The sequence below is a fragment of the Catharus ustulatus genome, chromosome 10 (genome assembly GCF_009819885.2).
Source record: "Catharus ustulatus isolate bCatUst1 chromosome 10, bCatUst1.pri.v2, whole genome shotgun sequence".
Lineage (NCBI taxonomy): Eukaryota > Metazoa > Chordata > Aves > Passeriformes > Turdidae > Catharus > Catharus ustulatus.
In genome coordinates, this window is record NC_046230.1 from 17383268 (window position 1) to 17398115 (window position 14848).

Sequence of the window (14848 nt, forward strand, 5' to 3'; positions counted from 1 at the left end):
GCCAATCTGTGCCCAGGGAGGAGGGTGCCAGCACTGCTGTGGTGGGATGTGGTGTGGAGTTCTGTGGCATGCAGCCTTAGAGCTGCAGAGCATCTTCTCCTGAGTGTATGGCAGGAGATGTCTTCCCATCCCCATGCTGTAACTGTCAGGGGGACAAGGCTGGACCAAGGACACAGTACAGCTGCTTGCAGTCCTGGCAGGTTATAACATGCTGCAAGAAAGTCCGGGTTGTCCCCAGAGACTGAGCAAAGCTTGAGTAAGCAGCAGTAGGACTGGACTTCAGGACTGCCTGGTATGTCACAGCAGCCCCCCAAGGGATGGGGGAGAATGGTGTGTCTGTCAAACTGGATCAGTGTGGAGCCATCAGGGTATTCTGCTCTTCATAGTCCCAATTTAATGGCTTACAGATATAACTAAACCTAGAAATACTTTGTGATTGCTCTTGTTACCTGGTAGACCTCTTACCATGTCAACACAGGGGCTGTTCGTATTTTAATGGGTTTATCTCTTGTATGGAGGGTATTACAAGCTTTCATCTGTCTTCCAGTGAGACTCTCCGGAAATCCCTCCAGGCATGAGGCAGTACCTGGGTGCTGAATTAATCTGTGCTCCTGGATTCTCACAGCTCCATTAGAGGCTTAACAGAGGAAGCAGTTTGCATTAACAAACTTAAGGAAATAGGATTTGCTGTGTTTGATCTGCCCTCAGTTCCTTGTATCCTCCCAATAGCAATGACAAAGACTGAGCACATTACAGGAAGGTACAAAATAGTCATAGAGAAGACACAAAATAGGCTGATTTGTAAAACATGTATCAGCATCCTCCAGGCACGTGGGTTGAGGGAAAGTTGTGCTGTAGTCAGGTTCAGTAAAAGAAACCAAACCTTTCTTCTTCCTGCCACATACCCAGACACATCTGCACCCACAGCTCTTACCTTGCCTCTCCCTGTGACTTGAGCCATTTGAAGAGAGCACACAGTCACATCCTGCTCCAGGTCACCACTGCTGTCTGCTCTGTTGCTGGTGTGAGGCTGGGGCAGAAACCAGGTGGTGCTTTGGGAAGGGCTGTTTTCCCCCTCACTTCTCATCCAACGTTGCTGGTGTTCTTGATCTGTTTTCCATTAAAGAAGCCACCTGTAGGGCACCACTGTGTTTCCCTTGTGGTGCTGTGTGCCTTAGCAGAGCTGTGCATCCATCAGGGGCTGGATCTTTCTTTGGGAGCTGCTGACTTCTGCAGTGCTGTTCTCTACTGACCACGGGCTCTTGCAAAGCAGCAGGGCCAAGCATGAAGTTAAACTTCAGGCTGCTTAAACCTGGGGTTAGTATGTTAAGACCTGTTTTCAGGCATGGCTGTCAGGTGTCTGAAATAATAGCAGTGTGGGGATAATAACCTGTTATTTTGTAGTACCCTGTAATAACAGCATACCAAGCAGTGAGTTTAGAGAGAGTTTCTACTTGGTTGTGTCACTTTTCATCTAATGCAAATTTGGAACACACCAGCTGCTTTACTTTCAAGCTCTCACATACCATTTTGGGACAGAAATGCCTTAGGAATCTCTTTCTGATCAGGCTTTGTTTTTCTCTGTCAGATCAAGGACTGACATACGGACTTCCACACCACCTAACCTAGGACAAAGCTGTTGTTGGTCCCACAGACCCCTGAGGTCCTGGCTGTGGCTGACCAATGGGCCACAGGTGCTGTGGCTGCACAGAAATGCCCTTTGTTTGGCTGCTGGCACTGGGCAGCTTAGGGGAAATTTTGTGTCAGCTGTACCCTCAAAGTTCCTCTCCTTGTTAATGGTGAGAAATAGTTCAGTTATTTCATGTAGTTACTTTAACTCATGTGTTTGGTCTGTTTGCTCCAGGATTTTCAGAGCAGTGGATGTATTTGCTGCTCTGCCAGCCCCTGGTGGATGAGCCAGGGATTCTGAGGCCCAGGATCTGTGTCAGTCCTGGATATCATTGGGTGTCATTCTCTCTTTCTCTGGGCTCTGCATCAACTGCAAGTGCCTGTGGGCTTTGGAACTGTAGTGTCAGCAGCTCCATTTCCCACCTCTCTCCTCAAGCAGCAGACCCAGGTCTTGCCTGTTCCTGTTCACACCAGTTACAGGTCCCTGTGCTACTCCCTGGCCTCTGGCTGCTGGCTTCTGATCTCTTTTAGGGAATTTTAACCCTCTGATAAGTACATGAGATCTGAGTGCTGCCCTCCAGCCATCAACTTCTTCATGGGCAGGGAAACTTTACTTGCCATCAACTCTTAGTTGTTTGAGGAGGGGCAGTCTTACCTCCCCAGAAGTCTCTGGGGTTTTTTCAAACTCCTCATTGCAAACTACCTTCTCACTACATCTTTCTTGATCATCTTCCTCCCCCAGATTCCTGCTTTCCCAAGTGAATTTCCATATCTCTCAAGTAGAGACCATTGGGGCTGGGCAGGATGAAATTGCTCCCCTGTTAACTGTTCCCTGCTAAGCCTGTAGTCATCATCAGTTTTCAAAATGCAAGAATTTTCTGCAACCCAAAATCTTTTGTCTCGATTGAAGCTGGCAAAGCCCAGCTTGTGAGGGTTTTGTTACTGCACAAGGTGAAGTGAGTGAAACTATTTTTTGTCAGAGCGTGGATGGGACTGGGACAAAAGAGCTGGGAATGCTTTAAAGGGAGGCTGGGAGACAAGCTCTGAGTAACAGAAAATGAAACAGCCAAGCAGTGAAACTTGGCATATGTCTTGTTAGTGTCACATTTTTTTAATGTGGCATTTCCTAGGGATGTTTTGCTTCTATTTTCAAGTTGGTGTATGTGTAGAAAATACTTTTAACTTCATTGACAGTTCCCTAGTGGTCTAGGGCATGCAGTGCAGTGTCACAATTTGTTAACTTCTGAAGAAGGTATTTTTAATCCACAAATTTAAACTCTTCACAATTGTATCATGTGTATTTTAGTTTTGTGGTTTGCTAATCATGCATGTAGAGAATGAGCTCATGCACTTTGTAAAATGAACGGAAGTATTCAGCTCTTCTTTCTAAATAAATCTGGATCCATTTCTTTGTGGACTGCGTCCGAAACCTCTGATGCAGGAAAGTGTGAATGCTTAAAAATAAATTTGAAGTTTATGTTTTTGCCAAGTGGTGAAAGTTGTCTTGTACCCTTTTTTTCTAGAAAGGCTCTTCACTTGACTTGTGGCTGTGACATAAAAGCCAAGGGTGTGATGCCAGGTTGTTATTTTGGTGACAACATCTGCCTGTCTTTGCAAAGGATCCAGCCACAGTTCTTCCTGGTTTTGCTGTGCTCCCCACCACCCATAGCAGATATTTTGGGGAACAGTAGCCATCAATAGGGCGGCCCTCTTATGTGCCAGGGAATATGTGCTGGTGACTTCACTTCTGTGGCAGGGAGACCCCTTCACTGCATCCCAGGGCTGATGTTTGGAGAGTAAGGGCTGTTGCAGCCTGTGGATAATTTAGTAATAGCTTATTGTGGCTTTGGGTCCCATGCTGGGAAATTTGGGTTTCCAGATTAATTTAAGGGGGAAGAGCTGTCTTCTCTCTTCCATCTGCCATGTCAGGAATTCACTGGCTTTTCCTATGTTTTATGCAGCTGTATAATGCAGGCAGCGGCTAAGTAAATGATAGCATTTTAAAATAAAATTAAGCAGAGGGATTCAGACCAGAGTAATATCCCAAATGTGTTTCAACTCCTTCTCCACTCTGGATTGGGGTTTGATTTGACATTGTCCTTAGTCACATGCATGGATCACTGCATGGAGGCAGTTTGCTGGCTAATGTGCTGAGGGCATGGAGCAGCAGAGACAGCTTCAGGAACCTCCTAGAGAATTTAAACCTTCACCTGGAAATTGTGCTCTTAGGGATGGGAGAAGGAGCCTCCCTGAGGAGGCAGTAGGTGTCATGTACCAGTTTAGGACCAGTTCATGACTTCCAACCAGTAGCAACAGCAGTCCCATAATCAGGTGCTGAGATTGGCCAAACATTAGCTGTCTGCAAAGCCAAAAGGAAAGGACTGCTCCAACCCAATGAGAGAGGTAACTCGTTGAGCTGGTAGCAAGTTTCCTTGTCTTTCCTCTTTTTTCCACTGTAGGACTTTTGGTTTGTCCTTTATTACCCCCATCCTGTCCTTACCACATGTTCTTTATCCACTACCCAGGGTCTTTCTCCAGCAATTTTGAGCTGCAGCACAAATAGAGAAGCTCATGGAAGAAGTGCTTTGGTCTCCAGAGCAGCTTCTTTAAGTGAAAACACAGCTGTGAGGTTTGCAGCCTGTGCTGCTGTAAGGGCTCATCCAGCCGGCACAGCCAGCACCGCTGCAGTGCTGCCAGCACGCAGGAATTGGGAAATCCATTGTGAACAAGATTGAGTTTGATGGCCTGCGTGGAGGCAGATGGATGTATTTTTAAGGGATGAGGTGCCAGAAAACTCTGTGATTACGTTACTGGAGCATGGCTCGTTTTTTGTGGTTTTAAAAGTGAGTGTCAGGACTTCAGGACTATTTCTTTTTCGGGTCAAAACCAAAGTTTGGGCGGGGCATAAAAACCTGCTTGATGACTAAGTTTATTCTTAAAAAGCTTTCTAGAGCTTGCTGGGGAGGGGAGCCCTTATTCCAACCCAGAGCAGATACCAGTCTTTTTGGACTTCCATGCAAACAGGGTTAAAACTGATTAATTGCCCAGGATGAAAAAGAAGCCCTGCCTTTGAGGAGACTGTTTCAATGTGATCTTTAGATGCAGTTCCCTGGTTTTTGCTTGGAGGCTCATACTCTGCCTCGCCTCCTTGCCCTGGGTGAACTCTTTCTGCTTGAATACCCCCCAGATCAGTGGAATTACCTTGACCGGTTCCAACCGAGGCTGCCCTTACGTCGCCCTGCAAGTGGGACAGCTCAAATCTGACCTGGTTCCTGGGCTGAACCCATAATACCTCTCTGACACAGTGCATGTGTAGGGAAAACTTTTCATCTCATGACAAAGGTTTGATGCTCAGAGCCAAGGCTGGAATAGAGGATCCAAGCCAAGCCATTTACTCAAGGGGCATGCAGAATTTGCCCAGTCAGGTCAGTATAGGGGCTGGCAGCATTTCAGCAGCCAGAAGAGTGCTCCTCATGCTCTTTCCTTGTTGGAGCTCCCAGGCTTTATCGCATGACCGAACCCCTAACTGCTGCAGGTCTAAAACATTCTTTAGAATGAGGGTGGCTGCTGGCTGCACTGAAACCCAGACAAGTCTGGAGGTCCATGACAATGTGAAGCACTGTTCACTCTTTCTGAAAATCTCTTTTTAGCCTTGGTGGAAGAACCCCCAAGATGTAGGGAGCTTCCCCAACACCCCCACCAAGGCTTGTCTGCCTGAGCAGGGCCTGGGGTCCCCCCAGGGCTCAGGCAGCACTGAGGGGCAGCTGCTTCTGCTTCACTGGTGTCTCCTATCTGTGCACTGATTTAGTGTCTGCTCACCTCTGCTGAGGGTGGGGTGGGAGCTTTGGGGGCAGATGAAGCATGTCAGTGTCTGGCAGATGAGGGAACAAGGAGCATCCTGCGGTCAGCCAGCTGCATCCTCTGCTGGATTTAAGGATGTAGGAATAGAGAGTGGGAGTATGTTACTAATCCAAAGAGTGGAGTAACTGTACAAACAAGTGTTGTGTTTGTACACTTATGTACAAGCCCTCAGTTCTGTTGGCTCAGGAGATGAGGTGGTTTTCCTCGAGGAGATGGCATTACCTTCACCTTGAGCTTGCAGTACCTGCCACCAAACCTCACCAAGGATCTGTGAGGGCTTCTGTGTGCTCTGAGCACATTCTCGTGCTCCATTGACCAGTCACAGGGTAGTGTGCTCACACCTGCTTAATGCCTTAAATGAGATACTCCCATTCATGGAGTCAACAGCATCCTGCCCATCAAACAATCTGCCCCAACCCCTTTGAATTTCAGTGCTCTGCTCCTCTCCTCTTCGGGTGTATTGCAGTTGTGTCTGGTGATGAGTGAGCCTATCCATCACTGTATCCAAAGAGATCCAAATTACTCCTTTTGACAGCTCTTATTCACACACCTCCCTGTGCCTCTGACATCTCAATTATTGATGGGGCTCTCCTGGTAGGCAGCACTCTGTTCTCAGCATGGCTGTGTTCCAGCTCCCGTTCCCATTGAGTTCATGCACACACCATGCTGAACACTTCTTTATGTGCAGAGCCACTGAAGTGGAAAGGGATCTTTATTAGCATGTGAGCTCCAGGGCTACACAACCAAAGGGGGCAGTGCAAGCCAAATCACACTGCAGCTTGATGCTGGGAAATTTCCTCTCCCCCTCCTCTCCCAGGGAAGCCCAGCAGAATCTTGTAAAATGAAATTATTTCATATGTTTCATGGCAAAGATCCCTTGATCTGATGAACCTCCCTTGTGATGGGGGTCACCCTGCACTTGCATTTCTCTAAGAAAGTACCCATTGCCCCTGCAGGTATAAAATGCAGTGTTTTGGGGAGCAGTGCCTTGCCCTGTGCTGTGGTATTAGCTTGTTTGCTGGCTTTACAGCAGGTTCCTTCTGACAAGGAACACTGACGCACACTAAAAGGAGCTTCAAAGCAGCAATGTGGTGTTGGGGCAATGTTGTCAAATTGGTTCAGTTAAAGCTGTGCCAGAGGGGTGATTGCAAAAGGCTGCTAGTTTTGTAGGGCTTTGTGTATGCAGAAGGTTCTGAATGTCTCGTGACATTGCTGCAGCAGAAGTCAGATAGAAGAATGATGAAGTGGTTGATCACTCCTGACATCTGTCCCAGCCTTGCCCTGCAGTCTTCTGTGATTCAGAAGTAGCCAGAGGTTTTGTGTGTAGTAGAATGAAGGCAAAAGGAAAAGGCACCTGCTGGAGGAGATAGCACCAAAGAGAAGCAGTGCTGTAGGGGTGCAGAGCTGGGAAAGGACACTTGATTCTGTTTTTGGAAGTCTGTGGCAGCAGGCACTTCATAGATGAGCTTTAGCATGAGAGGAAAAAACCTGTGCTGACCTTCCAAAGCACTGAGGGGAGGCATGAGTGCCTTTGCACTGAGCAGGGCAGTGCAGAAGTGACAGAGTCTGGTCAGTGGAGCTCTCCTGAGGCTCCAGTGGCAGAGAGGACCCAACTGCAAGATGTTGAATGGGTGTAGACAACCTTGTTAAGCTTAGCAGGAAGCTTACAGTCTCTGCATTCCCTCTGCTCCCTACACAGCTAGCTCTTCCCTAGCTGCCTTTCCTGCTGTCTTTCCACCGCTGAGGAGTTTTGCCTGAGAACTTTGTGCTCTCTGCAGAGGCCAAATGCCACCAAAGGAGCAAAGGCAGCCAGGCCATTGCTGGTGGCTGCACAGTCAGAGCTTGACTGCTCATTTGAGGGCTATAAGGACTCCTGTTGGCAAGCACAGTCCCCTGTTCCCCCTCCTGGCTGACTATGACAGTGCATCAGCAGGGCAGATCTGCAGAAGATCTGCATGGCTTGTGAATCAGTGAAAGCATGGCTGCATTGAGCTTTGGTTGCTGGGACAGACCTTTAGTTGCACATTTCTCTGTGTGACAGCCTGACCTGACCTTTTTCTGAGTGTGGTCCTCTTGTCACTGTGGGTGATGGCAACATCCTCTTGCCTGACAGCATTGACCCAGATGGTCGAGCTGTGTATAGTCCCCATTTTCCAGGCCTTGCTGGAACTGGTAGATGATGCAGAGATGGCTGAGCCTGCCAAGCAGGGTGTGTTTTATTTGTCTGGAATACCATGAGCAGACAGAGAAGGATTAAAATAACAGAAAGTTGAAGATCCATTGTCTTTGGGAACTGTAATCTTTCCTTTTGGGATAGGCAGGTTCCATGGGACCTCATCCCGCAGATAGTGGAAAGGTCACCTTCCCATACCTGGTTGCCCCAAGGCTTTCCCTGCCAACCTGTCAAAACAAGGCTGTTTTCCTTCCCAGCCTTTTTCCTTCCTTCTTTCCTTAATTCCCTCCCCCAGACTTGTGTCCTTGCACGGAGGTGGCTCCACCCTTGAGCTGTGCTGGGCACCCAGAGCCCAGGTGAGCTATAACCAGAAATGCTCAGGTAGTACAACCCCAAAGCCCACTTAGATGAGAGCTGCAAACAAGAGGTTCAGGCACTCCTGAGTTTGTCCTGATCAAAATTATTGCTGAAAGTTGCCAAACCCACAATTTTGCCAAATTTTGTACTTTATTTTGTGCTTTGTCTCCACTGATTCTGTGGTGCAACGCCTTTTCCACAAAGAAAGAGACCTGGTGGATCTGTGTCTGTGATAATTGCTGTCCCTTTGGCCTCAGAGGTGCTTCCTGATATTCTAGCAGGAAACTGTGGAAAACCTGGCCCAGAAAAAATGGCTTTAAGCAATTCCCCAAACCAGGGCAGCTCAGCTGGGAGGACTCTGCTTATGGAGCACATATGGCCAACAAGGTCATTGCTTGCCTCCTTTGGGGAGGTTCCTTCATTTCTTGCTGACCTCCTGCTCCCATGTGGCAGCTGCCAGGTGCCATCACAGCATCTGGAGAGGCTGTGATGAGATCTGTGGGATCCATGGGGATCATGGGACTTCATGGATCTTGGCCAGAAGCATCCCCAGCCAGCCCTGCTAGTCCTGCCATGGACACTGCTCTCCAAAGTGGATCTGATTGATTTGCTAAACTGGTGCAAGGTCAGGGCTTGCAAGAAGTGGAGTTTGGAGGGTGTTAAGAGGTTAGTGGTATGAACTGTGGTATGTGTACTAAGGACACTCATGTGGTGTTGCACGAGCTTGTGTTTCAGAATGGCTTACATGGTAGGGGTGTAGAAGTCAAAGGAGCTCAGCTGATTTTGGCCTCAGCCTAGTACTTGGTTCTTAACTCAGTATTCGAGGTGATGAATTTTTCAATGATTTCATGGCATGCAGTTTTATTTGGGTCAGTGAGAGCACAGTGTATGACTTTGCTACTCTTTAGGGAAGGGAAAATCAGTGCATCATCTAGTGATTCAGCACACAGGGTTTCCTTACCGCCTACAGGAGAAAGATGTTTTAATTCTGTGTTCGTTCCTGAACAAGCCATTAATTTGAGTTAGCAATTTTCTTGGAGCTCAGAGGAGAGGAGTCTGTGATCAAATGCAGTGGCTCAACAGTGCTCTCTCCTCCTTTACTTGCTTAAAAAGGTCAAGCTCATCATAACAAACCTCCTTTGACTTTTAGCCCTTGTGGTGATCTTCCCAGACCATTTCAAGAGTCCTGCATAGTCCAGCACCAGCAACAGCCCTGCTGATAATAATCTCTGTGACCCCCAAAAACATGCACAAAGACTGGCAGCTACCTCCTCTGAAGGATGCTGCACCTCTTGCCCTCCCTGCTGGCTCCTGGTCAGGGTCTGCAGCTCTTTAGCCTCAGCCCAGGGGCTGCACCTCATGGCTGTGAGAGTGGTGGGACACTGACCTGGGGGCAGCTGCCTTCCCCAGGGGAATGAGGAGCTGCTTGCATGTGCAGGGCTGTTGCAGAACTCAGTTCTGTGCTGTTTTCTAGGCAGTTCAGTGTATAAAATCACTGAAGGCATTCTCAGCAAAAAAGTCTCCCCACAGAACCATTCTGTTGCTTGTTGAAAGAGGATTAATTTTTCCCCCTTAATAAAACAAGCTGTGTTTGAAATCCAAAAACCCTTGCTGAATGCCTTCTTGGAGCTGCAAGGAAAGCAGCTTCCAGGTCCCATCATAGCCTGCTGCCGGAGGCGGATCCAAACTGCAAACCCTTCTAACAGCTCTTTAATAACTCTGCACAGAAGGAAAAATCTGTCACCTTTCCCTCTGTGGTTTCTCCTCTGTTCTAATGCACTGGAGGAACGAGATGGAGCCGGGAAAGTTTTCAGAGAAAGACTCGTGGGAACTACAGCTGCTGATGGAGAAAGTCATTTCTTCAGTGTCTGAGGGGAACCGCAGTGGCTCTGCTGAAGGGTGGTGTGTGTGGGTGGGTTTGGAGGGGTGAGCTGTTACGACCCGTGCATTTCAGAGGAACCACGAACACTTTATAGTAACAAAGGGTGGAAAAAGCGAGAGGTTTCTGCAATGCATGTGACTTTTCCCTGAGGTTTGGAACCCCACAGTATATTCCAGGCCACGGTGTTTGCGTGTCAGCTTTGGTGAGTTAAGCTTTCTCCCACAAGCCTTGCTTGAAGTTGCTGTAATGACCAAGAGACTAAAATGTTGCTTTTTTTTTTCCCCCTCCTCTCTCTTTTCACTGTCCCACACCCCTTCTCCTCTGTGCAGATGAAGCTGTCGTTTACCCTGGACCAGGAGACTGGGATGCCTCAGGGCTGTTATATCTATCAGTACCGGGACAGCAACAAGTAAGTCCTGTGGAAGGTTACACACAGCAAACATGGGAAGGTGCAGTGAAAAGAGACTGCCCTGACTTCTGGCAAAGGGATCACAACTGTTTGCACCACTTAAAAGTAGATTAAAGAAGGCCTCAGGCTTGACCTGAAACTGGGAACAGCTCCTGTAAAGGCCAGATTCTTCAAAATGTGCGAGGCCCTGCAGCCCCCCTCCCCTTTTTGTTTTTTTCTCTAGCTTTTAAAAGGTGCTTTTATTTGTCTAAAAGGCCTGCTTTTGGGTACCCCAGGCTCTGGCAGAGCTCACCCAGGCTTTGCCCAGGAGCTTTTGCAACTTACACCCTGCTGGTGCTGAGGTGATTCTGGGAGCATGGCCTGGGGGAGAGCAGCCAAATGCTGCAGAGCACTTGAAAGCAGAGCCCTCACCTGTGCTTAGCTAGACCCACACAGCTCCCTATTCTCTCTACTAAAGCTCATGCTTGGGTTCACTGAGTGGCCTTTGTGGTTCCAGAGCCCCAGTGCAGCCACGTGCTCTGTTTTTGTAAGGTACTGTATGATATTCAAGCTCTGGATGTGTTCGGAGCACAGAGTCCTCTATTTCTAGGTATTCTGCCTATTTTTACTAGCTGCTGTAGTGAATTGGCACCCAAGATGTTTTTATTTCAAATCACATTCTCATTATCAAATTGACAGCAGCAGCAGAGTTCAGGATATTTCTGTGTTCGCCCTGAATACCAGCATGTCATAAATCCATGGCCTGTTACTCCACCCATGTAGTTCTGCTTCTTGCCAGTTATTCAAGTTAACCAAAAAAACGAGAGTATATGAAATTGTCAATGAACAGAACAGTCTGTAATTAGATCTCCTCAGAAACACCAACAAGTGCAGTCCCAGCAAGGAAGAGGGACATCTACAAATGCACAGAGGAGTGTCTTAGCTGAGAAATCTTAATATTTAAACAAGAAGGGAGATAATTTGTGGCAGATTTCTTCCTGCCTGTGGGTGGATGATTAGCATGTGGTCCCATCCCAAGCATCCCAGCCCCAGAGCCTTGTATGAGCAGAGTTGGTACCTCCAGCACCACCAAGCTGACAGGGCAACGTGCAGTTCAGCACCAAAGCATAAAATCAACAAGGGAAGAGCATTTGTTTTTGAGGGTTTTAAAGGCAGTGGCACACAATGGACAGTGAGGAAAAGAAACCCCCCAGACCTGCTGGGCTTTGTTAAGGATGTTTATAGACCAGTGTTTCTAATTGTGTAGTGTATATCTCAAAAATCAGCAGCTGTGGTTTTTCTGCCACAGACTCTCCTCTCCCCAGGCTCCAGTGGGTGTTTTCTGCCATTGTTTGAGGAAACTCCAGGGACATGAGTAGAGCTATTTTGTTTAAGTGCTAAGGCCAGTAGCAATTCCTCTTGGAAACCTTGCTGTTGGCTGTGAGAGGCCCAGTGTGTGACAAAATAGCTGTGTCACGTTAACAGCTGTTGATTGAGAGATGTATGGCTCTGTCCTGTGTTTCTGGCAAGCATGAGAGCTGGGCCACCCTTGGCCACACCAACCAGGATCATGGCTTGAAAAAATGCATTGTGGGCAGGACGAGTGCAATTCCAAGTACATCCAGACTTTGCATGTACCTGACAAATCCAAACAGCAATTGCACCTCCCTGCAGGCCCCCATGCTTTGTATTTCATAGCTTGCTTGACCAGCCTGGGAAGAGCAGGATCCCACTTCCCAGGGAGAGCCTTGCTGGGTTTGCACACACACTTCTGCCCCTAAACCCAGTGTGTGCAGCCCAGCACTTCTGATAGTCCTTGGCTGGTGAACTGAAGCATGAAGGTCTGTGCTACGAGTGACGCATTCTTGCAGGTAAAATGCCCTTGAGCTGAACATGTGCTTGCTTCTGGTTGTACCCTGGGTGATTTTGGAGGAGCTCATATGTGCTGCAGCTTTGTTAGCAACAAGAACTTTAAATTTGAATAGTGTTGGGAAGCACCAGGCGTGGCTCCTGCTCAGCCAAGCAGAGATTGTTCTTCTTAAGCACCGGGTCTGTCATAGGGTTAATCTGGTGTCCACACAGTCAGGTGGCACTTGTCACGATAGTTTTTCCTTGTAGTAATTTTTCAGGGTAACATGTAGGGCTTGTGTTCTCCCAAGTGTAGTCAGGCTTTGACAGTACCCATCAGGACTCAGGGGGTAACAGCTCTTACGCCTGCCAAGATGTAGACAGAAGCTAAAGGAACATAACCTTGGTTTCTACTTTGTATTTGAGAACCATTTCTAGCCCAGAGAAGAAATACTGCAAGGTGACACACTGCAAGCTCATGCATGGGAAAGACTGGAAATGTACACCCCAGGTCTCAGTGCTCTCAGCAAAGCATCAGACCTGGGGTCTGCTCCAGGTGAAGACTTATGGCAGGCATGCAGGTGTGCGAAGGTCTTGAGCAGCAGCTTTAACAGGAGGAAGCTGAGGTGATTCTGACCAGCAGAAACACTTTCTGACCTGGGGAGTGCACCCAGTGCCCCAGAGACCTGCATGAGCCAGGCTGTGCATGTCAAGGCTTGGTGTCACCCTGGTCACTGAAGGAATGTCCCTTCCCCTCCAAGTGGCAAATGCTGTTCCAAGCTGCAGCCAGACGGGGCCACCGGAGAACAGCGGATATTGGTCTCCCTCTTGGAGAACAAAGGACTGCAGCATTGCTGAAAGTGTAATTACCAGAGCAATTAAAATTTCTGTTGCTTAGGCTAGAAGTGCAAGTACGATGCAGGTTCTTACAAGGGCAATCAATTGGAATTTGGTCCCTTCAAAATGATAAAACCTTTCCAAGGAAATGTTTTTGCTCCGGACAGCTTTCTGTTGCCTGCCTGCGTGCCTGTCTGCAGGAACATTCCTGGGCACAGCACTCGCCCTCTCCACTCTGAGCACTTTGGGTGGACTGGACTCAGTGGAACCTTGGAAGTCTTGGAAGCCTTGGATTGAGAGCAGAACAGGTGTTGAGCAGTCAGCTGCTTGCCCTGCCCCTGCTATAGTAGATAGGTATCCAGTGGCACTTGATAGTCCCAGTGGCAACTTGGAGCTGTGTGGAGGAGCGGGGCTGAGACCCAGGGGCATCAGTTCTCCTCTTCCTCCTGCTCAGACCCAGGCATTTTCAACCCCTGAGCTACCAGTCCTTCCCAGCCTGTCAGTCCTTCCTGGCCCCAGAGGAAGTGTCTTGACCTGACAGAAGCAAGCAGTGTGCGTTCTCATTTTTAAGCCACGTTGCTGAAATTCTCCCTAATGAAGATCAGTCAGTAATGGCCAGAGCCCCAGGCTGGTGCCCTGAGCTCTGTGGGACGCTCACTGTGAGGGGAACCCTGTACTGTGACTCAGAGACAGACAGTGACAGGTCTGGGTGGCACGTGGAACAGGAGCATTCTGTCAGCCTTCAGATGGCCTTAGAGCAGTGACATCAAGGAGGGGACAGTCCTGCCAGATGTCCTGTGAGGTGTTGACACGGCACATGTCAGGTGTTGACAGGGGGACTGGCTTTCTTTCACTGCCATTTGACACAGGCTAGATTTCTCTGATCCTGCTCAGGATCCAATTGCAAAACCCAGCCAGGCAGTAAAAGACCATGAAGTTCATTCACATCCACCATGGCTCATGAATCCTGTCTTACAACATGCACTCACCAAGTCCCTGCTCCAGGAATGTGATATGGGCTGTGCTGAGGAAGCACCAGCTGCCCACTATGAATCCAGCCTGCCCAGCGTGACTGCTGCTGCTCCTGTGGGCTGCCAGGCAGCAGGAAGGATGAGATCCATAAAGGTTATGGCTCAGCATGAAAGACTTCTTCCAGCCTGTGTGCAGGAAGAACCAAAGCCAATTCGAGATTCCCCTGGAAGAAATTAATTGCAAGAAGTCCAGTGTCTTTTGGTTCTATCCAAGAAATAGAAAATGCAATCTGTTCTCTGCACTCACCATCACTATCCAGATGCTTCTCTGGAGACTTCCTAGGCTCTGCCCAGCTACCCACAGTAAGTCTGATCCTTCAGATGCCTTTGTCTTCCCTCCCAAGACTCTCTGATTACTGCCACCGTTCTCAGATGATGCAGTGCTCAGGGTCTCTGCTGGTACTTCTCTAGTATGGTTTTCCTGCTCCCTCAGTGTCCAGGTTTCGGTCTGTTTTTGAGGTCCCTTCCCCACATCCCAAATTCCACCTTTGCTGACAGACCAGCTTGCAGCTCACCAATGAATTTCATTTTAATTCTGTGCTGCAGCTGCAGTTTGTGTCAGGATTATGAATTTGTGGGGGCTTTCGTGTTCTCTTTAGAGTAATTTGAAAACCCAGAGGAGCAGCATCTTGCATGGAAGCACTTAGAGACCTCTTAGAAAAGCAGCATTGGAGTATTGATCAGTTTTTCTCTCAGGGGACCCAGAGTGCTGCAGATTGAGCTGCTGTGCAGTGTAGCCACTTGCGGGCAGCACCACACAACTCTTCAGAATGAGAAGTGAAAAACAGCTCCAGTTGAAAGGAAAAGTGGTGCCCTCTTTTATATAGAGATCAGTGATGTCT

General features: G+C 48.4%; 1 protein-coding gene across 2 annotated transcripts in view; it reads left to right on the top strand.

Annotated features, from left to right (window-relative positions):
- The window catches only part of DIS3L2 (DIS3 like 3'-5' exoribonuclease 2), a 180868-nt gene that overhangs the window by 133580 nt on the left and 32440 nt on the right, over positions 1-14848 (top strand). For both annotated transcript variants that reach the window (XM_033069041.1, XM_033069042.1), the window contains exon 15: positions 10232-10311. In XM_033069041.1, coding sequence (XP_032924932.1) covers positions 10232-10311 — 80 coding nt within the window. The remainder of the gene's footprint in view (positions 1-10231; positions 10312-14848) is intronic.